The sequence below is a fragment of the Triticum urartu genome, chromosome 2A (genome assembly GCF_056163025.1).
Source record: "Triticum urartu cultivar PI428250 chromosome 2A, HENAU_Tu73, whole genome shotgun sequence".
NCBI classification, from domain to species: Eukaryota; Viridiplantae; Streptophyta; class Magnoliopsida; order Poales; family Poaceae; genus Triticum; species Triticum urartu.
The window spans coordinates 616,882,933-616,905,368 of NC_141874.1; the positions used below are offsets into that span (position 1 = coordinate 616,882,933).

The 22,436-nt window shown below is 45.5% G+C and overlaps 1 protein-coding gene, 1 non-coding gene and 1 pseudogene across 2 annotated transcripts; 2 read left to right on the forward strand and 1 right to left on the reverse strand.

Moving 5' to 3' along the window:
• The first annotated feature begins 4,946 nt into the window (after nt 1–4,946).
• Nucleotides 4,947–5,018, forward strand: TRNAP-CGG (transfer RNA proline (anticodon CGG)). The gene has a single exon. It is a non-coding gene; the product is annotated as a tRNA-Pro (tRNA).
• A 1,497-nt stretch (nt 5,019–6,515) lies between these two features.
• Nucleotides 6,516–11,024, reverse strand: LOC125539215 (SH3 domain-containing protein 2). Its single transcript, XM_048702594.2, has 10 exons — nt 10,736–11,024; nt 9,322–9,444; nt 9,173–9,242; nt 8,913–9,064; nt 8,515–8,616; nt 7,625–7,825; nt 7,467–7,529; nt 7,184–7,339; nt 7,004–7,078; nt 6,516–6,867 (listed from the first exon to the last, which is right to left on the reverse strand). The coding sequence occupies exons 1-10, from the start codon at nt 10,787–10,789 to the stop codon at nt 6,751–6,753; spliced, it is 1,113 nt and encodes a 370-aa protein (XP_048558551.1). The 5' UTR covers nt 10,790–11,024; the 3' UTR covers nt 6,516–6,750.
• Nucleotides 11,025–12,235: 1,211 nt separating this feature from the next.
• LOC147986239 (uncharacterized) overlaps nt 12,236–22,436 on the forward strand; it is a 30,470-nt pseudogene continuing 20,269 nt past the window's right edge.

Here is a 22,436-nt window from a genome sequence, read left to right on the forward strand (position 1 = left end):
TCAACTAGTTTGTCATCAATCACCAAAAAGGGGGAGATTGTAAGTGCATCTAATGCCACCCCTAGTTGGTTTTGGAGTATTGATGACAAACCTAGTTGAGGGACTAATGTGTTTGTGAGAATTGCAGGATAACACAGGTAGAAGTCCCTCATTGATTCGGTTTTCCTACCAGAGATGACCCCTAAAAATGTAAGAAGACATTGAAGTCAAAGGTGGTATGTGAAGACATTCACATTGAAGACTATGACAAGAGAAGACATCGCATGAAGACTATGGAGCGCGAAGACTTAGTTATTTCGTCGTTCTTTTTCTTCTTTGTCGAGTCATAGGAACCACCGTACTGTTAAGTGGGGTCCAAGTGAACCAGTCAGAATGACTGAAGTGATGCTTAACCAAAATCCTATGTCTTCGAGTGAAGACTATGAGAGCAAATCTTGTCCAGAGTTGGATAAATCAGCTTTGCTTGTAGCTCAAGTAAAGTTGTCGTGTGTGTCTGAAACCTGACCGTTGGAACACGTGTCAGTTCCTTAGTGACCAAGGGTCATTTCGGACAAATCAGGTCGGGTTGCCTAATGGCTATAAATAGCCCACCCCCTATAACCATAAACGGTTGGCTGCTCAGAGTTAGTGCACGGCTTTTGTCGTTTGGGAGCAACCCACCTCGAAGCCTTTGAGAGAGAATTCCTTGCAGGGATAAAGCCCTAAACACCCAGAGCCAAAGAGTGTTAGGCATCACTTAAGTCTTCCTATCTGTGTGATCTGAAGACTTATTACACTTGAGGACTGTGAATCCTCTAGCCGGTTAGGCGTCGCGTTCTGAGCATCCAAGAGTCATTGTGGATCGCCGGTGAACGAAGTCTATGAAGGTTTGGAAGTCTACCTTGAAGACTTACCAGAGTGATTGGGCGAGGACTGGGTGTCCTTAGCTCAAGGGGAATAAGGTGAAGACGAGGTATTCTGAGTTGAATCTCAGCCTCCCTAACCAGACATATAGTTGTCACAACAACTGGAACTGGTCCAACAAATCATTGTCTTCAATGAGTCACTGGTTTCATCCTTCCCTTCCCTTTACTTACTGTTGGTCCTTGTGAAGTTATTCTATGATTGCTTTATTTTTGTCTTCACTGAGTGACTGCTTGTTCTGATTGGCTTCACAATATCTTCCTACCTGATCTTTACTGCCTAGCTGCTATTAGTCATTGTGCTTTCACTCTATTGAATACTTGACTATGGTTTGCCTAGTGTAGTCTACCTTCCGCTGCATGGTAATAGGTTTATTTCTATCGTTTGTCTTCGAAAGTTCCATGTTTTGAAGACTTTCATAAAAATCGCCTATTCACCCCCCTCTAGTCGATCACTAGCTCTTTCAGGCTTGCTGGACGGTGATGGGTTGGATGGGATCTATCATGTAATTGAGTTAGTTTTGTTAGGGTTTGATCCCTAGTGTCCACAATGTTCTGAGAATGATGTTGCTATGACTTTGCTATGCTTAATGCTTATCACTAGGGCCCGAGTGCCATGATTTCAGATCTGAACCTATTATGTTTTCATCAATATATGAGTGTTCTTGATCCTATCTTGCAAGTCTATAGTCATCTATTATGTGTTATGATCCGTTAACCCTGAAGTGACAATAATCGGGATACTTACCGGTGATGACCGTAGTTTGAGGAGTTCATGTATTCACTATGTGTTAATGCTTTATTCCGGTTCTCTATTAAAAGGAGGCCTTAATATCCCTTAGTTTCCGTAAGGACCCCGCTGCCACGGGAGGGTAGGACAAAAAATGTCATGCAAGTTCTTTTACATAAGCACGTATGACTATGTTCGGAATACATGCCTACATTATATCAATGAATTGGAGTTAGTTCTGTGTCACCCTAGGTTATGACTGTTACATGATGAACCACATCCGGCATAATTCCCCATCACCGATCCATTGCCTACGAGCTTTCCATATACTGTTCTTCGCTTATTTACTTTTTCGTTGCTATTGCTATCATCACTACAAAATACCAAAAACATTACTTTTACTGTTACCTTTTGCTGCCGTTATCACTACTATCATATTACTTTGCTATTAAACACTTTGCTGCAGATATTAAGTTTTCAGGTGTGGTTGAATTGACAACTCAGCTGCTAATACTTGAGAATATTCTTTGGCTCCCCTTGTGTCGAATCAATAAATTTGGATTGAATACTCTACCCTCGAAAACTGTTGTGATCCCCTATACTTGTGGGTTATCATCCGCGGTGGCCACGTGAGCGCCGCGCGCGTGCTCCGAGACCTTCCCACGTGCGCGGGCGTACGCGGGTGCACGACATCATGCCGACGCCGTCACCGTCGCCTTCGCCCTCTCCGTCGCCCCCCACCTCCTTGCATGACAGAGGAGGAGGAGGCCCGACTCCTTCAACGCGTCATGGAAGACTCCATGAACATGCACGATGAGGGCCAGTAGGAGGGCCTAAAGACCATGATGGCCCTCTCTGCCCCCGGTGACGTCGCCTTCCCCGAGCTGGAGATGGTGGACATCAAGGAGAAGGTGAGGAGGGAGGAGGTGCTGGAGGAGCAGCCCGTCGCCGCGTTCCACCCGGATCTGGTGGGCCAGTGATGGAGCTGGTCGTGCACGGCCGGCGACATGGCCGACGCCGTGAGGGCCGTGAACTGGTGCCCACGACGCCGCGGTCTCGGGAGCGTGAGCCGTCGCCACGGGGGGAGGGGGGAGGTGGTGCAGGCGCCTCCCACCTTCAAGGAGCCTCCCGCCTTTTAGGGACCGGCCCATCTCTGGAAGCCGCCGCCCTATATCGACCTCACTGGCGACGACGACTACAACGGCGACGTGTGAGGAGACGGCGACGGGCATGGCAGGAGTGCGCAAGCGGCACTTTTCTTTTCTTTTTTATGTTAATTAAATCTATGTGAACTGTGGAATCGGGCTGTTCTTTTATTTTTTTATGTTTTAATGTTAATTTTGTCAGCAATTTTTTTTAGTTTTTGTGATTTTTTGAATCACGTCCGCTCCAAAAATGATTTGGGGTGTGGCCGCGTGTTGGGCCCGTTGACACAGCAACGACCCCAAACGAATATGGGTGACCGCATTACCGCCTCAAACAAACGAAAACATGTTAAAATGGACGTCCGTTTTGGATCGTATGTTGGAGTTGGCCTGAATGCAGCAGCTCGAAACCAACCCTTGTTCCGCACGACACACGCAGAACGGTGATGGTTGGGCTGCTGGAGAACAGCATCATGTGCTGCTCCGCCCATGAACACTGATGATTCCTCCCTTGCAAAAAGTCAAAAGAACCTCACGCCTCTTGCCCATTTCAGCGTCCATCCGCGCATCATACCCCTAGCCATGCGGGTGCTCTAGTCCTGCACCACTGCCCTGCATCCGTATACGTGTGGAATAAATCGCTGGCTCTTCAAACTTTTCTTCCTGCTGATTCCGTGCCGCGGCAGTACTCATTTCGTTTCGAATTATTTGTCGCAGACATGGATGTATCTAGATGTATTTTAATTCTTGATACATCTATTTCTGCGACGAGTAATTTAAAACAGGGGTACATTGGAGCCGGTAACCGAAAGCAGAATGGTCAAGGCAGGCCGAGGAAAATATTACTGCTACCCGGGAAGGGAAAGCAAGGAGTGCGATAGGCTCGCGGCGCGCAAGGCGTGCGTGCTGGAACAAGAAAGGGAGCCGGGCTGCCGGGGGCGCGCTCTCTTCTCTGTCACGGGTCCTGTCCATGTCCATGTGGGCGCCGGAGGAATGATAGGTGTTACGGTAAAGCGCGGCACTTGGCTTGGTTATTACTTAGTACTCCAAGGCTGCAATGATTAGCTGCCTAGGTTAACATAACACGGTGAGTCAGTCAGTGGCAACAGGCAGGGTAGCTGCCTAGGTTAACATACTAACACGGCGAGTCAGTCAGTGGCAACAGGCAGGGTCACGGCCGGGCCAGGTATATTTGGAGCGGCGCGCCCTCTGTTTCTTTTCCGTGCCCCCCCTCCTCCTCCCTTGAACCACGTACCTGCGCTGCACAGGCACAGCACAGGCGTGATGGATCATGGCGGAAAGATGGGTACGGCCTGCGCCCTGGCTGCGGCTGCTTTTGTATTCTCTGATTCTCCCTCGCGCGCGCTCGGTCTCGCTCACTCTGATGAGTCGCTGTGGTGTGGTGTGGTGTGGTGGTGCGTGTGACCGCCGGCCTGCCTACTCTTTCCCGTTTGGTCTCTTGCCGCTTGTCCTCTCCCACGGATGGCTCCTGCTTGCTTGCTTTATTAAAAGCCGATACGTATCATGTAACTTTGGTCTAAATCCAATAAGCACCGTGTCAGAGCCAGGCCTTCACCCACCAGGTTCATGTCCAAGGCCATACAACACTTGCGGACACACATACTCAAGCTAATAATAATCTATGCAACGGCTTACGTAGGTTGCACAGACGTGATGGGCAGTCGGCCGACGTTGCTATCACGGGTTCGCTCGCTACATGACGAGTGACCCGGACGATCGAAGGGGTCGATCAGTCGCATGCACTGCAGCCGTGCAATTATATCTAGCTAACGGATTTCGGTTTACCCACCAATGAGATAGAGCTGATGAATTTGGCAGCTCACGATGCCTGAAAGCACGCACGCAGTTAGGCACGGAGTGGTTGCTGCCGTGATGCAACTGCATGCTACTCTTTTGGTCATCTTTGAGAGGGAGGACGCGATAGGTTTGCCGAAAATAGGGGGAGAGCGGACACGATAAGGGCGACCAGCGAGGATAGCTCGTCTTTGGAGCTCGAAATAGTGTTGACGCACTCGGAGACTTCCTTCGGTTCTCCACATGCACCGTGTTTGTTTGAACTAATCATCATACTGCCTGTAGCTATCGGTGAAGTAAAAAACCAGATTTAGTCTAATAGGAGTATATTGCAATGAGGCATAATATCAATCCGGGTGTTTGGTCTAGTGGTATGATTCTCGCTTCGGGTGCGAGAGGTCGCGAGTTCGATTCTCGCAACACCCCTCTTAATCTTTTTATGAAGTTTTTTCTTGTGTACTGTAATATATCTCTGCAGGCTTTGGCAAATATAGCCTGCTCGATGGCCCAAGCCCAAGCAATCCCTCCTGTCCATGTGTTTCCTGTTCAGCCCTTGGGCGTTTTTCTTCGGCTTTTTGTGCGGCCTGTTGGCCTGGTATCACTATCTCTCACTCAGTATCGTTCCGTTTACCCAGCCTGATGATCTCCGGCGTGATATATATTTAACCCAGTTGATGTTGGACGCATATTACAAATCCCGCTGAGTTATAATGCATACGATGATTTTGACCGCTGTCATTGATAGGTCGGGATCAGTAATTCTAGAACAGCTTCTCCGATCCTCTCATCAATTTATGCCTAATAATTTACGCAGCATCGGTGTCAGAGAAGGAATTATGGTTACATGCTGGTACTATGTCCGCCAATAATCAGGAGTGCGCCGACAGTTCGTGCCATTTGTCTGAACTTTCAGAGAGCTCTTTCGCCCAGGACTATGAACAGGACTGGAGTTGAAAAAAACCAGGGGAAGGATTCATTAAACTTAATGTTGATGCTTCCCGACGAAATGAAAGACTCCACGGGTGCGGTGGTCAGAGACGCTCGTGGTGTTTTTCTAGCTCCTGCTTGCTCTACCATTCAACATGTCGACGATGCTCAGACAGCTGAAGCAATAGCGATGCACCAAGGCCTTCTTCTTGCAAATACATTGGGCTTAAACTCAATCCAAATTGAGTCTGACTGAATTGAAGTGGTAAATGCTTGTGCTGGACATAACAGAATATGGAATGGAGCTTCCGCAATTTATGCAGATTGATTTATTATGGCTCCCTGGGATGATTGGAAGAGTGGATTTCTTGCACCGTGTTAGAGAAAATAATGATGTACTACCTTTATAATTTGTGTTAGAGAAAATAATGATGTCTTGGTTTATTAGTCCCCTTTATAATTTGTGCTAAATTTTAATCAAAGATTTAACTGATAAAATGTCAGTGCATGTCAACAAAAATTATATTGTTGGATTCGTATTTGAATGTAGTTTTCAATGATATAATTTTTTATAACATGCATGAACATTTTGTTAGTTAAATTTATAATCAAATTTTGGCACAGATTATAAATGGGGACCAATAAACCAGGACGGAGGTAGTAACCCATAGCTTAGCAAAATTTCAAGCACGTCCTGAAATAAAGTAGCCATGATGGCATTCCCTAGAAAAAATAAGGATCGTTCCACTTACGGCAACATTGATGTGCCTAGACCAAACGTTGATCTCCACGCCATCCTGCTCCACAACAAACCAGCAACATGATCTTCATTCCGAGTATTCCCTGTACGGAGGATACATTGGTTGGCTGAATTATCTTCTTAGTGCCAGATGCTGCCATGGCTGTGACTTTCAGCTGACCATTTCAAGCCGAGCAGCCAACTGGCCATATTTTTCTTTCACATCAACATCTCTTATCATACGGGCGAAAAACACATTATGTGAAAAGACTACGAACTCCACCAGTGAGCATTCAATCGTTTCAAACAACAATACAAAGCTTGCGTATGGCCAGTTTGGTGTTCTGAAATGTCAGATGTACATTATCTCCACAAAAACTGGCTCACGGGACGAAAATTCAATCTATACACATGAATACTGTAGAAGTCTGAAAGTACGCTGTTCAACTATTGAAATCAAACACCTATAACCTATGTTCCTCCTCAAAACCCCTAGAAAATATGCGGGACTTTGCTCGCCAGAACACGCTCGCGTCTTTCGACATAGGCATGTGGGAACCATCCTGCTTTCCCCTTGCATTCACCTTCCGCCCAACCGTTGCTTGATATCTGAGTTCGGACAAGACATTGTCAGATTAATAACGGAAGCCACAAGACGGTATGTGCAGCTTCTAGGACCACGCATAGGGAACATTATTAACTTGGGAGAAGCTTACAGAGCACAGATATGAAAAGTACTATTTACCTTCCGGACGATAACGATGTCGCCAACTGACAAGTTAAGCTCAAACTCACTCTCAGCCTCGAAGGAATCGAGCGCCTGCATCATAAAGAATACAGAAAGCACATTTAATAAGCCTCCCAGATATGATCAACTTTTTGTACATCTGGCATGCTATCTTTATGTATTGTAAATATGTCACACCTCTCCCAGGAAGAAGTCGACAGAGTTAACTGCCTGATCAGCAGAAGTGGAGGCAAACATGCCATTAACTTCGTCATATGATGGTGGTGGCGGTGACATATAACTTTCTGCTGCAGGGGGTGGAGGTGCTTCAATTTTTTGGCGCTCAGACACCATCTAGCAATCAAAATAGTCATTCAATTCATGCATCAGTGTTTCCATATGCTTCATGTCGCACACTCTGGGATGTGCCAATTGAAAACTAAGAATTCAAGAAAATATAACAAATGCTGGAATCTCATACTTCTTCTTCCAAATGGTCAAGGATCTCCAGGACTTTCTGATGATAAGTTCTCTCCGCCTCAACCTTCGGGCCAGAACGCGAATGTCAGTGACCACATAATTTTCTCACGATAATATATTGCATAAGATTTTTTTTAAATGGGCACAGTTGATGGTTACCATTGCAATGAGGCGTTGTAATGTCAATCTTTGCTGCTGCCCCTCTACAGCAGCCATAGCTGAAACCGCTTCCTTTCCTAACCCCACCATGTTTGACTTCAGTTCTTCAAGTTTATACTCAGCTGCCTCCAACTTTGATATCACGTCACTATTCCCAGCTGATTCTCTTACTCTGCTTTGACGCCTTGAAACTTCAACGACCTACGAAGGGCAAAAGTAAGATAAATACTGCTGTTCGTACAAAAGAAATGAAGTGCCCCGAGCACATAATTACTTATATGTTGTTCAAATTCAGAATGACTCAATTAAATTACATGATCTGACATTGTGACAAAATGATGCATGAAGTTCTTAAATGTAACATAAGCTTATCAGAACTGCTGATACTAAGTATTTAATTGGACATTGAAGAGCATGAATTGGAAAATTGGCATTGATATTGCTGCTTTGGAAATGATTAAATTTAACAGTTCAAGTGATGGAAACACCCTTCAGATGAGAGGCTGAATTGATCTGTCCATATACACAGTAACAGTGTGATGGTTCCTCCACACAAAAATAACAAACGCGCAGTTGAGAAGCAAAGCCAGTTCAGAGAGTCCAGTTATATCCGTCATTTTACTGTACACATATGATTTACTCTACACATATGATGTTCTCCACTGTGCGTCTATGATACTTGCAATATAAGGAAGGCATGGCAGTAGAAGCATAAACTAAACATGCTATTATAGTGTGGAGTTGTGGACCATGTAGCTTATCTAGATCCTGAATGAGTGTTGTCCTCAACTACCAAATAACTACAAGGGAATTCCAGAATTATTTCTAACATCAAGAATACAATTTTATCATTGCATAAGATGTGCTTATATGTGAGCAAGGATTTTCACCTGAGCATCAGCTTCTTGCCTTACTCTGTCATATCTCTGGGCTAGATGTCTAGCATCCTCTAGAGGGGCACCCATTACCATTGCCCGTAGAGGCTCTGCCACCTAGAATTCAATAATTAATCACACACTGTATCAATACATATTATACCCTGGTTACACACTTAGATGTAAAAATATAAAAATAAATCTGTTCGGTTATACTCCAAATGATAATCTATAAGAATATCCATATAGGCATTTAAGGAGTTATGCATTTTCAAATATATATATCATATAGCCTAACAAGTTCATTTAACCATGTACATGAGTTAACATATAGTAAAAACTATGTGCAATGAAATTCATCAGGAGGATCTTGTCATAAGGTAAAGGGTAAATCCAGCACTTGGAAAATATACCTGAGTACCAAATGCTTTTAGCATGTTCCCGCGTTCCTTTTCTATCAGTGAACGCGCCTTTCCATAGTATGTAGCAGCTCTGGATAAAGTATTACCACTTGTGCATGTGTTTTCAATGCCATATTTCTGGCTATCATCAGACAATTTGTTCCCTGCAAATTTAGATTATATGTAAATACATAATTAATAATATACCATGGATAAGTAATGCAAAGATAAAAATTACTCCCCTGAGCTAATATACAATTGGAGGGACATACCTATCTCCACTTGCTTAGATCCTGTCACTATGTAGCCCTCCACACCCCGAACGACGTCCCTTTGAAAATGCTGGCAAAAGATGCCAATGTTTTAATCCAAAGGAAACAATGTAGAAAGAAAAGAGACGATGAAATTGCGTTACTCATACTTTGGCAGCACGAGTGGATAAGTAAAGTTTTTCCAATCTCTGATGTAGTTTAACTTCTGACTCGTCTGTGAATGCATTATCAGAATTTCCATAGCCACCAGCCCCAAACTGCTTAAACACACCCTGCAACAGTACATACATGTTACAATATTATTTTACTCATACGAAAATTGGAAAGTTATATGTTTTGATGCCGCTAGCAGGGATATATATTAATTTTATTATTATTTAAGTAGATACCATGTAGTATGTGTGGCCAGTTATAGCTCAGTAATATCTACTCAGTATAAAGGTTACATACAAGTAATTCCAGTTTTGCAATGCGTGAGAGGTAGTTGAAAATGGGGTGCTGTTGAATTTCCGCTTCACTTGGCAAAGCACAAGCATGAGTAGAAAAATACTAGTATGTGTAATTACAGTATTGCAAATTATAGGTCCACTTCAGAATCTTGAGATCGCCTTACTCAGCTGGTAGTTCTTACTATAAATACATGAACAAACATCCATATTATGTAGTAAAGAAAGGATTTTGTTAAGTTCTAGAATGTTAACAGTGAACCACCTTCTGCATTTCCAGACAACATAGTTATCTCTGAGGCAAACATAACCATGATATGTGATAGTTGGCTTCTAGCCTGTAATACCATCAGCCCGAGTGCTCCTAAGGCAATGTAACACGTTTATTTCAGCCGATCATCCTACGATTGCGAAAGATGGATGCAAAGCAATCAGATTGGCAGCTAGGTACTAGTCTAAACAGTGTAATGCGACAGGTCACCCTTTGCTGAGTAAGGCCCCTCGCTGCGTCTTGTTCTCCGTACGTGCCGGATCTCCCTTGTGCTGCTGTCATGGCTGGAGACCTAAAAAAATGCCTTCGGATTTCTTCCCCCAAGGGTCAAGTTTTTGTGTGTGTGTATCCGGACAGATTGTGTTTTATGGGCTTATGGCAGTTCTATATTTGGACGATTAACGATGATTCATGAGCAATCCTTCGATCAGAAACCTAATATGTATACTTCAAATCAAACCTGTATTCCCTTTCGCTGTAAAAACTCAGTTATTTTAGAAAATAGCCAATTTGATTACCTCAAGCATTTCTCCGGTCTATGTATACTTCAAATCAAACCTAATATGTATACTTCAAATCAAACCTGTATTCCCTTCCCCCCACGATCAAGCACAGTAAATTGCCAACCCTCTATCTCCATCTATCCATTTCTCCGGCCTCCAGCATCAATATAGCCTACTAAGGTCAACTGCCTCTCTAGCACATACCCCACATAGATCAGACACCGAGCCAATTACAGGCACATCATCATCACCAGACCTCTACTGTGTGCGCGCGCCCAGCCCAGCCGCTCGGGGCACTCCACCCAGATCGATCGGAAAAACTGCCAGAGGCGGTCGGGCTCACCTGGCGGGCGACCTGCTCCTTGAGCCTGGAGGCCTGCTTCCACAGCGCCTCCATGGCCCGGATTCGCGGGCGGCGGCGCAGCAGACGGAGGGGGGTGCGGGGAGGGCGGCCGGGCCGAAGGGGTCGCGCGGCGCGGAGACGGCGAACGGGGGACGGCGGTTTGGTCTCCTCTCCTTTTACTTTTGGTTTTCTGACCGGGCGAGGCCGCCTGCGGCTTCCTTCCTCGGAGGATGTTTCGGTGGTGGTTGGCCCTCACGGCCGTACCAGGCCTCCCCACGCTGGAACCGCGTCGCCGATGGCCCGGGAACAATAAACGGCTCGGTCGTCCCGGGCCCGCGTGGCGGTGGGCGTAGGGCCTACGGGGAGGGCGTGATGGTTCGTTCGGCCGAGGAGACGCCTCCGTACGTCGGCTGTGTTTATCCTGCCAACCACCTGTCGGCGCAAGCATTCCAATTTGTTTTTCGTTTTTTTTAAGAATCAGATCTATTATAAATGTTCACGGAAGTAGACTTTGAAAGAACTTTTTTCTTGACAAATTTGAGATATGTTCATCAAGCATCATGGCAGTATAAAGAACAACAAAAATAACACAAACTACATTCATGTCCGCAGAATATGTAGCGACGACCACACGCACTAGGCGAGCGAAGGTGCACATGGGCTGAACAATGCTTGTTATAGTGAACAGTTAGAAAGTCGTCATGCTAAGGCCCGAAAAGACCAGCGCATCGTACCAACAACCTTTTATAGGAACACCGCAAAAAAAGAGAAAACATCTCCGAAGATAGACATGATGAGGAAATAATAATAAAGCTGAGAACATGCAATGTTGCACATAATAATACTCCTGTGACCACGATAAGCCATTGCACAGAGTAAAAATAATAAGTATTCCCTTCATTCACAAATATGATATATCTATTTTTTTTTGAATCGGGTGTATATAAACACGTTTCAGTGTGTTTGCTCATTCATTTTAGTCCACATGTAGTTTACACTAAAATATCCAGAAATATTTTATATTTATGAGCAGAGAGAGTACCAAACAAACTCTGTTTGCCTCGTGATTCCTAAAGAAATTGCAAGTTTAAGGACAACCGTTTCACACTATCTGCCATGGCAGGAATTTTTGTCATGCCCTAAAACCTACTCTCTCATTCTTAAAACATTTTTTGGTTGCCTTATTTTGCATCATCTCTAGGAAATGCTCTGACACCCCACATAAATCTGGACTATAAAAAAAGAACCATGGGCCAACTAGGAGCGGTCGTGTCTCGTCCGCAGTGAGACACCAGCATATCTCACCTCAAGAATGTTTTAAATGGGCCGACACAACGTGCGAGGAGTGTTGATGCCCCAACCCACGTTTTTATCACTTTTATTTATATTCTGGAATGGAAACATAATTTTATTTAAATTTTAAATGATCTGAAGCCTCAGATGCATGCATCTCAAATAGCAGTACAATACTGCCCATTGGGAGAGGACTTAGTCGATGCTAGCTCTCGCGACTCCCCGGCCCACCTCTACCTACCACCGTCACCACTGCTGTCAGCGAGCTCCCCCGCCGCCACTGCGGCCAACTCGGCCCAAGGGAGTCTGCGCCGCTTCTCCGCGACCTCGACGGGGGGCCCTTGCACTCTGCTTCGCCCCGGAGAAAAGGATTCTGCCACGCGCGCCCCCAAGTTCGTCTCCAGATATGGGGGGGGGGCATGGATCCGGCGGGCGAGGAGAGCTGCGACCCCTGGGAGAGGGAGCTGGAGGAGAGCCACCGATCCCAGATGGAGAAGACGATGAGGAGGCCCGGCGCACGAGACACGCCGCGGAAGCTGGTGACGAGGATCTGCACGGAGGCGAGAGAGGAAGAGATGCGGCGCATGATTCCGGGGAGGAGCGTGTCTCCGGAGAAGGTAATAAGTTGGGCTCGTGCAGAGGCCAATTCGTGAGATCCGATACAGCGGGCGAAGTGGCGAGCATTATGGTCGCTGCAAGGGCAGATCCGATGGTGAGGCCGCCGAGACACACTGGGCCCCCAGGGCTGCCCGAGACTCCGCCGTAGCTGAGAGGGAGCCTGAAGAGCTTCGACTTTGGGACTCCGCTTTGCTGGGCAGCTGGGCTCGTCTCGCCATGGCGTAATGGTCGTGGTGCGCAAAGCCGGGGAGCAGCAAAGGTCGAGGCCGGCGAGTTCACCGTTGGCGAGATCCGATGTGCGGTGACAGCAGTTGGAAGGAGGGAGAAGACGCTGGTGAATTTTGAAAAAGTCAATAGAAAAAACAAAAAGCAAAGGAGTCCATAGGGCCCGCTGGAAGATGAGGATGAGGCAGCCCAGGCTCACTTTGGCCAACTGTGGGACGCGGACCCGATTCCAGAACCCCCAGATCCAGAACCTCTCCTGGTCTGGGTGGAGAAAACCCTAGCCCTCACCCGCAAGGTTACCGTCGCCGACTGCTACCCCCTTGGCAACCAATCTCCGCACGCTGCCTTGCCACCGGCGGAATGCATCACAGTTGCGAAAGACCTGTTCGAAGAGATCGCTGCTATGGCTGAAGCCCAAGGGAGGGGCCGTGATAGAGGGAAAGGGGAAAACCCCGAGAATAACAAGCAGATGGCGCAAGGGTAGATCGAAGATGGACACCAATCAGGTCAGTGGTTCCACCAATTTGATCCCCAATTTGGCCCACCACCATAGCAGTTCCAGTTTGGCTTTGGATTCCCTAGTGGCCAGCAGATCCCCCCACCTTGGTTCCCAGGACCCTACTTCCACCGCCCCAGATGAACTAGTGGAGGAACGGTGGAGGGTGGGGGCCTGGTCCGAACCAGGGCCTGGCTGGCCCCTCTGATGCTGGATTCTAGGGGCAACATCAACAAATGATGCAAGCTCAAAACTCCAGGACTGATCAGGGTCAAGTAGGAGAGCGGAAACAACAGACTGGAAATCCTCAGATGTCTGGCTTTCAGAGACAGGGCTCCAATGCCACCTCAGCTGCTCAGACACAAAAGAAGGGCAAACCTGCGGGGAAACCCAAACAGAACTTCAATAGGGAAAAAGGAGTCTCTGCCTCAGAATATGTGGATGTAATATGCTATAGCTGTGGAGAGCCTGGGCATCACAAAGCCCAGTGCTCAAAGCCCCCCAGCATGTTTTATCTGCAAGATGGTCACACATAAGGTTGAGGAATGCCCAGTCAGAAAGAAACCCAGGAACCCTGCAAAATTGTTGGCAGTGCTACCCCTAGCTTAGGATTCTATCAAAATAGACGTGCCTGATGTAAATGAGCAACACATGGGGCACGGAAAAAATGTGGAAATTGTCTATGTTGAATCTAGACAAGCAAGCAAGAGTGATCTGGCTCACAACTTCTTCCTCATATACAAAACAAACTGGCCTTGGCACGTCAGGAAACTTGATGAATGGACATACCTGGTCAAGTTCCCTCCACATATCCCTATAGAGCAAGTGGCTGGCTATCCAATGTTTGGGTTGCTAGAAATGGATGGTGTCACAGTCAAAGTAGAGGCTTGGAAGGGAGACCTAGAACACTATGGTGAGCTCCAAAAAGTTTGGGTCCAGCTGAGAGGAGTGGCCCCTGCTTGGGCTGAATGGGATGTCCTAGAGCAGTTTGCATTTGTATTTGGTATCCTAATTGATTTAGATTGGCAAGGAAACTCAAGACCTTCTTTGAAGTGGTCAGAATCAAAATCAGGTGCAAAGATGTTACCAAGATTCCTACTGACATGATTTTTGGAATAGGAGAAAAGCTCTACAAGATACTAATCCAAGTTGAGCCACCTGAAGAAGACTTTGAGGATGATGATCTGCTAGAGGATGACCTAGAAGGAAATGGAAAAGAAACTAAGGGAGCTGGTCCTGGTGTGGATGATGGGAACACTACCAATAGTAGCAAGGGCGGGGGGACAGCTGGCTCCACCTCTTCTCAGACCAGCAACAAACCTCTGAAACTAATACTGGGAGAAACTCCAGGCAAAAAACCATGGAATATCTACAACAACTACCTGATCTATGCTCAGCAGATCAGACTTACTCCTTGCTGCAGGAAATGGATCTGATGGGAGAAGATGAGGAAGATGAAGACATCATGGGAGAGTTTGCTGAAGTTGAAGACTTGGAATTGGAAAACACTAATGATGTAGTTTTCAGCCCCATGCACAACAACCCTGTTACAATCTCTCAGAACAGTAGGGCTCCAGAAAAGCAGAAATGGGGGCCTGTGCAAGCCCAGAGAAAGAGCAATAGGGTGGATGTAGGAAACAGGACGATGCTGGAAATTGCTATGGATACCAAGAAAGTGCAAAATCTGGAGGCTAACAAAACTGAGGTTAAATGTACTATTGTTAAAACCTCTTTTGAACACTTCACTAATCCTGAATTTATTATTGTAGCTAACAAAATTGGGGTGGAAATAGATAATGATCTTATTTTATCTGCTAGTCAAAATGATATGCAGTTACATAAGGAAAATGTGCACCACATGTCTGAAGGACAAAATGGTGTTAGCTTCTTAGTTAATGCTGAAACTGGTATTAATATAGGAACTCTAGACTCCATTAAAACTCCTGATAAGCATATGAGATCTGAACCAAATGCACCTCCTGAAGGGGGGTTGCATACAAGTGATCCTACAGATTCTCCTAGAACCCCCTCTACTCCTGAGGGCTTAAAAGGGCTCTCATCAGTTATTGACGATTACAGTGTGGGATGGACACACATAAGCAAATATGGACGGGGCAAACACCCTAGGAAAGCCTCATACAAATGAATGCTCTTTTTTGGAACATCAGAGGGATTACAACCCCTGGGGAAAACCCCTGTATTATTGATACTCTATCTAAACATAATCCCAGTATTGTTTCCTTCCAAGAGACCAAGAAAGAGCACCTTACCCCTGCTTTTCTAAAGTCTATTAGCTGCAATAAAAACTATGACTGGCACCACCTGCCTGCTATAGGCACTTCTGGTGGGGTGTTGGTCGGAGTGGACCTAGACATCTTCGATGTCACTAGCTGGGTCCCTCTTCAGTTTTCTGTTTCTTGTAGCCTAGTTCTTAAGAATAAGAATATTCCATTTAGATTTATTGCAGTTTATGGGTCTGAAAGTGCAACTATTCCTGGGTGGTTTTGATAATTCCTAACGACATATAGCTCATTGAGCTAATGCCATTTTAAGATAAATACTTCAGGAAAGCTCAATGATTGGCATGTCATGGATTAGAAAGTGGACCCCTCAAAATGCTAAGGATAAAAGATTGGCTCAAGCGCAAAGCACAAGACTCTACATTTTACTTTTAGTGATCCAAGATCACATTGAGTCCATAGGAAAAGCCAATACTATTAAAAGGGGGTGAGGTGTTGCTTAATGAGTTACTTGCTCAAAATACTTAGTGATATGCTCCAAAAACCCTCAACTACTTTCTCATATCCACATATGTCCCAAACCAAAAGTCAAACTCGGCCCCACCGAAATTTTCTATCCGGCGCCACCGAGTTCACTTGACATAGCCACTGCCACAAACCCTAGTCACTTCGGTCTCACCGATAGGGATCTCGGTCTCACCGAGATGGGATTGCAACCTCTCTGTTTCCCTTCGTAACGTTTTGGTCCAACCCCGATGAGCGATCGGTCCCACCGAGATTGCAATGCAAACTCTCTGTTTACCCTTCGTAACGTTTCGGTCTAACCGAGATGAGTGAATCGGTCCCACCGAGTTTGCCTAACCAACTCTCTATTTGTCTATTACCAAAATCGGTCCCACCGAGTTTGTGTAATCGGTCTCACCGAGATTACGTTATACCCTAACCCTAATGAAATTGGTCCCACCGAGTTGACATGTCGGTCCCACCGAAAATCCTAACGTTCACATTTTGAACTAAGTCGGTCTGACCAAGTTTTATAATTCGATCCCACCGAGTTTGGTGATTTGTATGTAACAGTTAGATTTTGTGTGGAGGCTATATATACCCCTCCACCCACTCTTCATTCGTGCAGAGAGCCGTGAGAACATGCCTACACTTCCAACATACATTTTCTGAGAGAGAACCACCTACACTTGTGTTGAGGTCAAGATATTCCATTCCAACCACATAAATCTTGATCTCTAGCCTTCCCCAAGTTGCTTTCCACTCAAATCATCTTTCTACCAAATCCAATCCTATGAGAGAGAGTTGAGTGTTGGGGAGACTATCATTTGAAGCACAAGAGCAAGGAGTTCATCATCAACACACTATCTATTACCTTTTGGAGAGTGGTATCTCCTAGATTGGTTAGGTGTCACTTGGGAGCCTCCGGCAAGATTGTGGAGTTGAACCAAGGAGTTTGTACGGGCAAGGAGATCGCCTACTTCGTGAAGATCTACCCTAGTGAGGCAAGTCCTTCGTGGGCGATGGCCATGGTGGGATAGACAAGGTTGCTTCTTCGTGGACCCTTCGTGGGTGGAGCCCTCCGTGGACTCGCGCAACCGTTACCCTTCGTGGGTTGAAGTCTCCATCAACGTGGATGTACAATAGCACCACGTATCGGAACCACACCAAAAATCTCCATGTCTACATTGCGTTTGCTCCCTCCAAACTCCTCCCTTTACCTTCATATGCAATTGTTTTACATTCCGCTGATATACTCTTAGAATTGCATGTGTAGGTTGATTACTTGAATTGTGCTAAGTTGCTAAAATCTGCCAAGACTTAAAATTGGGAAAATGCTAGATTTTTATTTGGTCAAGTAGTCGATGTTGGGGAACGTAGTAATTTCAAAAATTTCCTACGCACAAGCAGGATCATGGTGATGCATAGCAACGAGAGGGGAGAGTGTTGTCTACGTACCCTCATAGACCGTAAGCGGAAGCGTTATATCAACGCGGTTGATGCAGTCGTACGTCTTCACGATCTGACCGATCCAAGTACCGAAAGCACGGCACCTCCGAGTTCTACACACGTTCGGCACGGTGACATCCTCGCCTTCTCGATCCAGCAAGAGGGGTGAAGTAGTAGATGAGTCCCGACAGCACGACGACGTGGTGACGGTGTTGGTGAAGAACAATCTCCACAGGGCTTCGCCTAAGCACTATGAAAACTATGACGGAGGATAAACTAGAGGGGACGGGGTTGCCGGCACACGGCTTGGTGTTTCTTGATGTGTCTTGGGTGCTAGCCCTGCCCCTCTATTTATATGTTGAGCCTTGGGGTCGAAACTTGGAGTAAAAGCCTCCACAAAGTCGGTTTCATCCGAAAGGCAAGAGTCCTTCTCGGACTCCAGGGCCAGACGCCAGGGACCCTAGCGTCTGGCCCCTGGACTCCGCAAAACTTCCTTTTGCTCTTTCCAAAAAACTCGTGGGCTTTCCCCTTTGGCCCAGATAAAGTGTTCTCGTGCCCAAACATTTCGGGAAACATCCGGAACCCCTTTCAGTGAATTCCGGAACCCTTCCGGAGATCAAACACTACTATCCACATATCAATCTTTACTTCCGAACCATTCCGGAGTTCCTCGTCATATCCGTGATCTCATCCGAAACTCTGAACAACATTCGTTCACCAACATACATAACTCATAGTATATCATCAACGAACGTTAAGAGTGCGGACCCTACGGGTTCGAGAACTATGTAGACATGACCGAGACACCTCTCTGGTCAATAACCAATAGCGGGACCTGGATGCCCATATTGGCTCCTACATATTCTACGAAGATCTTTATCGGTCAGACCGCATAACAACATAGATTCGATCGTCATCGGTATTGGCTCCTACATATTGGCTCCTACGTTGTTCCCTTTGTCATCGGTATGTTACTTACCCGAGATTCGATCGTCGGTATCTCAATACCTAGTTCCATCTCGTTACCAGCAAGTCTCTTTACTCGTTCCGTAATACATCATCCCGCAACTAACTCATTAGTTGCAATGCTTGCAAGGCTTATAGTGATGTGCATTACCGAGTGGGCCCAGAGATACCTCTCCGACAATCGGAGTGACAAATCCTAATCTCGGAATACGCCAACCCAACAAGTACCTTCGGAGACACCTGTAGAGCACCTTTATAATCACCCAGTTACGTTGTGACGTTTGGTGGCACGCAAAGTGTTCCTCCGGTAAACGGGAGTTGCATAATCTCATAGTCATAGGGACATGTATAAGTCATGAAGAAATCAATAGCAACAAACTAAACGATCAAGTGATTAGCTAACGGAATGGGTCAAGTCAGTCACATCATTCTCCTAATGATGTGATCCTGTTAATCAAATGACAACTCATTGTCTATGGTTAGGAAACTTAACCATCTTTGATCAACGAGCTAGTCAAATAGAGGCATACTAGTGACACTCTGTTTGTCTATGTATTCACACATGTATTATGTTTCCGGTTAATACAATTCTAGCATGAATAATAAACATTTATCATGAAATAAGGAAATAAACAATAACTTTATTATTGCCTCTAGGGCATATTTCCATCAGTCTCCCACTTGCACTACAGTCAATAATCTAGATCGCATCGCCATGTGATTTAACATCAATAGTTCACATCACCATGTGATTAATACCCATAGTTCACATCATCATGTGACCAACACCCAAAGGGTTTACTAGAGTCAATAATCTAGTTCACATCGCTATGTGATTAACACACAAAGAGTACTAAGGTGTGATCATGTTTTGCTTTGTGAGAGAAGTTTAGTCAATGGGTCTGCAACATTCAGATCCGTATGTATTTTGCAAATTTCTATGTCAACAATGCTCTGCACGGAGCTACTCTAGCTAATTGGTCCCACTTTCAATACGTATCCAGATTGAGACTTAGAGTCATCTGGATCAGTGTCAAAATTTGCATCGACATAACCTTTTACGACGAACCTTTTTGTCACTTTCATAACCGAGAAACATATCCTTATTTCACTAAGGATAATTTTGACCACTGTCCAGTGATCTACTCCTAGATCACTATTGTACTCCCTTGCCAAAAATAGTGTAGGATATACAATAGATCTGGTACATAGCATGGCATATTTTATAGAACCTATGGCCAAGGCATAGGGAATGACTTTCATTCTCTTTCTATCTTTTGCCGTGGTCGGGCTTTGAGTCTTACTCAGTTTCACACCTTGTAACACAGGCAAGAACTCTTTCTTTGACTGTTCCATTTTGAACTACTTCAAAATCTTGTCAAGGTATGTACTCATTGAAAAACTTATCAAACATCTTGATCTATCTCTATAGATCTTGATGCTCAATATGTAAGCAGTTTCACCGAGGTCTTTCTTTAAAAAACTCTTTTCAAATATTCCTTATGCTTTGCAGAATAATTCTACATTATCTCCGATCAACAATATGTCATTCACATATACTTATCATAAATGTTGTAGTGCTCCCACTCACTTTCTTGTAAATACAGGCTTCACCGCAAGTCTGTATAAAACTATATGCTTTAATCAACTTATCAAAGCGTATATTCCAACTCTGAGATGCTTGCACCAGTCCATAGATGGATCGCTGGAGCTTGCATATTTTGTTAGCACCTTCAGGATTGACAAAACCTTCTGGTTGCATCATATACAACTCTTCTTAAATAAATCCATTAAGGAATGCAGTTTTGTTTATCCATTTGCCAGATTTCATAAAATGCGGCAATTGCTAACATGATTCGGACAGACTTAAGCATAGATACGAGTGAGAAACTCTCATCGTAGTCAATACCTTGAACTTGTCGAAAACCTTTTTGCAACAATTCTAGTTTTGTAGATAGTAACACCACTATCAGCGTCCGTCTTCCTCTTGAAGATCCATTTAATCTCAATGGCTCGCCGATCATTGGGAAAGTCAATCAAAGTCCATACTTTGTTCTCATACATGGATTTCATCTCAGATTTCATGGTCTCAAGCCATTTCGTGGAATCTGGGCTCATCATCGCTTCCTCATAGTTCGTAGGGTCGTCATGGTCAAGTAACATGACCTCCAGAACAGGATTACCGTACCACTCTGGTGCGGATCTCACTCTGGTTTACCTACGAGGTTCAGTAGTAACTTGATCTGAAGTTACATGATCATCATCATTAGCTTCCTCACTAATTGGTGTAGTAGTCACAGGAACAGATTTCTGTGATGAACTACTTTCCAATAAGGGAGCTGTCGGGGATATACCCCGCGACGTAAACCGGCCGAAAGTATAACCCGACCGGACTTGGCGTTTCATTGGTAACCCGCCAGAAGATTGGCGACTTACGTGTCTGGTGGTTCACTGGTATGATGATTCACGAACCTGAAGACTCATTGGTGACCCAACGCGTGTTTCAGATGGATGACAAGGCCCAAGGCCCAGAAGGCCGGCTCATGTTATGGTGGGCCGGTTTACGAGGAAAAGCGTGAGGAACATTTATCTTACAAGGAGTTAAGACCTGGACTTGTATCCGGTTTGTATTAGAAGGTAGGTTAGTCCTAGTCCTAATAGGACTCCACATGTAACCCGCGCCTCTAACTTATATAAGGAGGGGCAGGGCTCCCCAAAGAGGGACAAGCAACAAGCAAGAAGATAATCTCTAGGGCCAGGCACAACTAGGAGAGCCGGTTCACGGCGGCTCCCCCATGATCATAATGAAACCTAGCCACAGACAGCATGTAGGGCTATTACGGATAATGTTTCCCGGGGCCCGAAGCTGTCTAAACCCTTGTCTTGTGTTGCGTCTCTCGATTCCGCTCAACACCTTTCAAGCTACCATATAGATGCGTTGGCCTCACGACTAAGTCCTCACACTAGGACATCTGCCGTGACAATTCCACGACAGTTGGCGCCCACCGTGGGGCTGGCACACGGTGGTGTTGAGTTCTTGGAGGGCGTTATCCCATGGACCGAGAAGTTCCGCCCAGCTCATTGAAGAGTTCCGGCCGGTTCGCAAAAGAGTTCCCACCGGCTCGAGAAAAGGTTCCATCCGAATCACCAAAATGTTCTGCCGGCTCGTCGAAAGGTTCTAGCCAGATTATTGAAAAGTTCGAGCACTTCGACATAAGGTTCCATCTGAATCACCAAAAGGTTCCGTCGGCTCGTCGGAAGGTTCTAGCCGGATTATTGAAAAGTTCCGAGCACTTCGACATAAGGTTCCGTCTGAATCACCAAAAGGTTCCGATTGCCTCGACGAAAAATTCTGTCCGAATTGACAAAGGGTTCCAACCGAATCGCTGAAAGGTTCCGTCCGAGTCGATAAACAGTTCTGACTTAGATTACGAAATATTCCGATCGGATTATCAGAAAGTTCCGGTTCAAAAGTTCTGGATTATCAAGAGGTTCCAGTTCAAAGGTTCCGGATTATCAAAAGTTCCGACCGGATTATCAAGAGGTTCCAGTTCAAAAGTTCCGGATTATCAAAAGTTTCGGCCGAATTATCAAGAAGTTCCGGTTCAAAAAGTTCCGGTCGAGTTATGCGGAGACCTCACGCACTAGAAGACACAGAGCCAATCAACTCTTCCGTCAAAAACAAAAGCAGCACTATGCATTATCCAGCGTCAGCATCCGGCAAAAAATATCAGGTATTATTTTTCTATGTATTTTATCAGTACATGTTAATTCATCCGACAACAATTACTCTGATCTGTAATATTTTTACGCAGGGCAACTATTAAAAAAACGGGGGCGAGGGTATACCACGGATGCATGTTCGGTTGTGCCGCATGGCTTCACGGACACGCGTGTCATGGTCCGGTTT

Bases quoted from the DNA above. Each gene is read 5' to 3' on its own strand.
- LOC125539215 (XM_048702594.2), bottom strand. From the start codon at position 10,789: ATGGAGGCGCTGTGGAAGCAGGCCTCCAGGCTCAAGGAGCAGGTCGCC. The intron at 7,340-7,466 runs GTATGAGATTCC...TTTGATTGCTAG, and splicing joins TTGACCATTTGGAAGAAGAA to ATGGTGTCTGAGCGCCAAAA. The intron at 6,868-7,003 runs GTAAATAGTACT...GTCCGAACTCAG, and splicing joins ACATCGTTATCGTCCGGAAG to ATATCAAGCAACGGTTGGGC.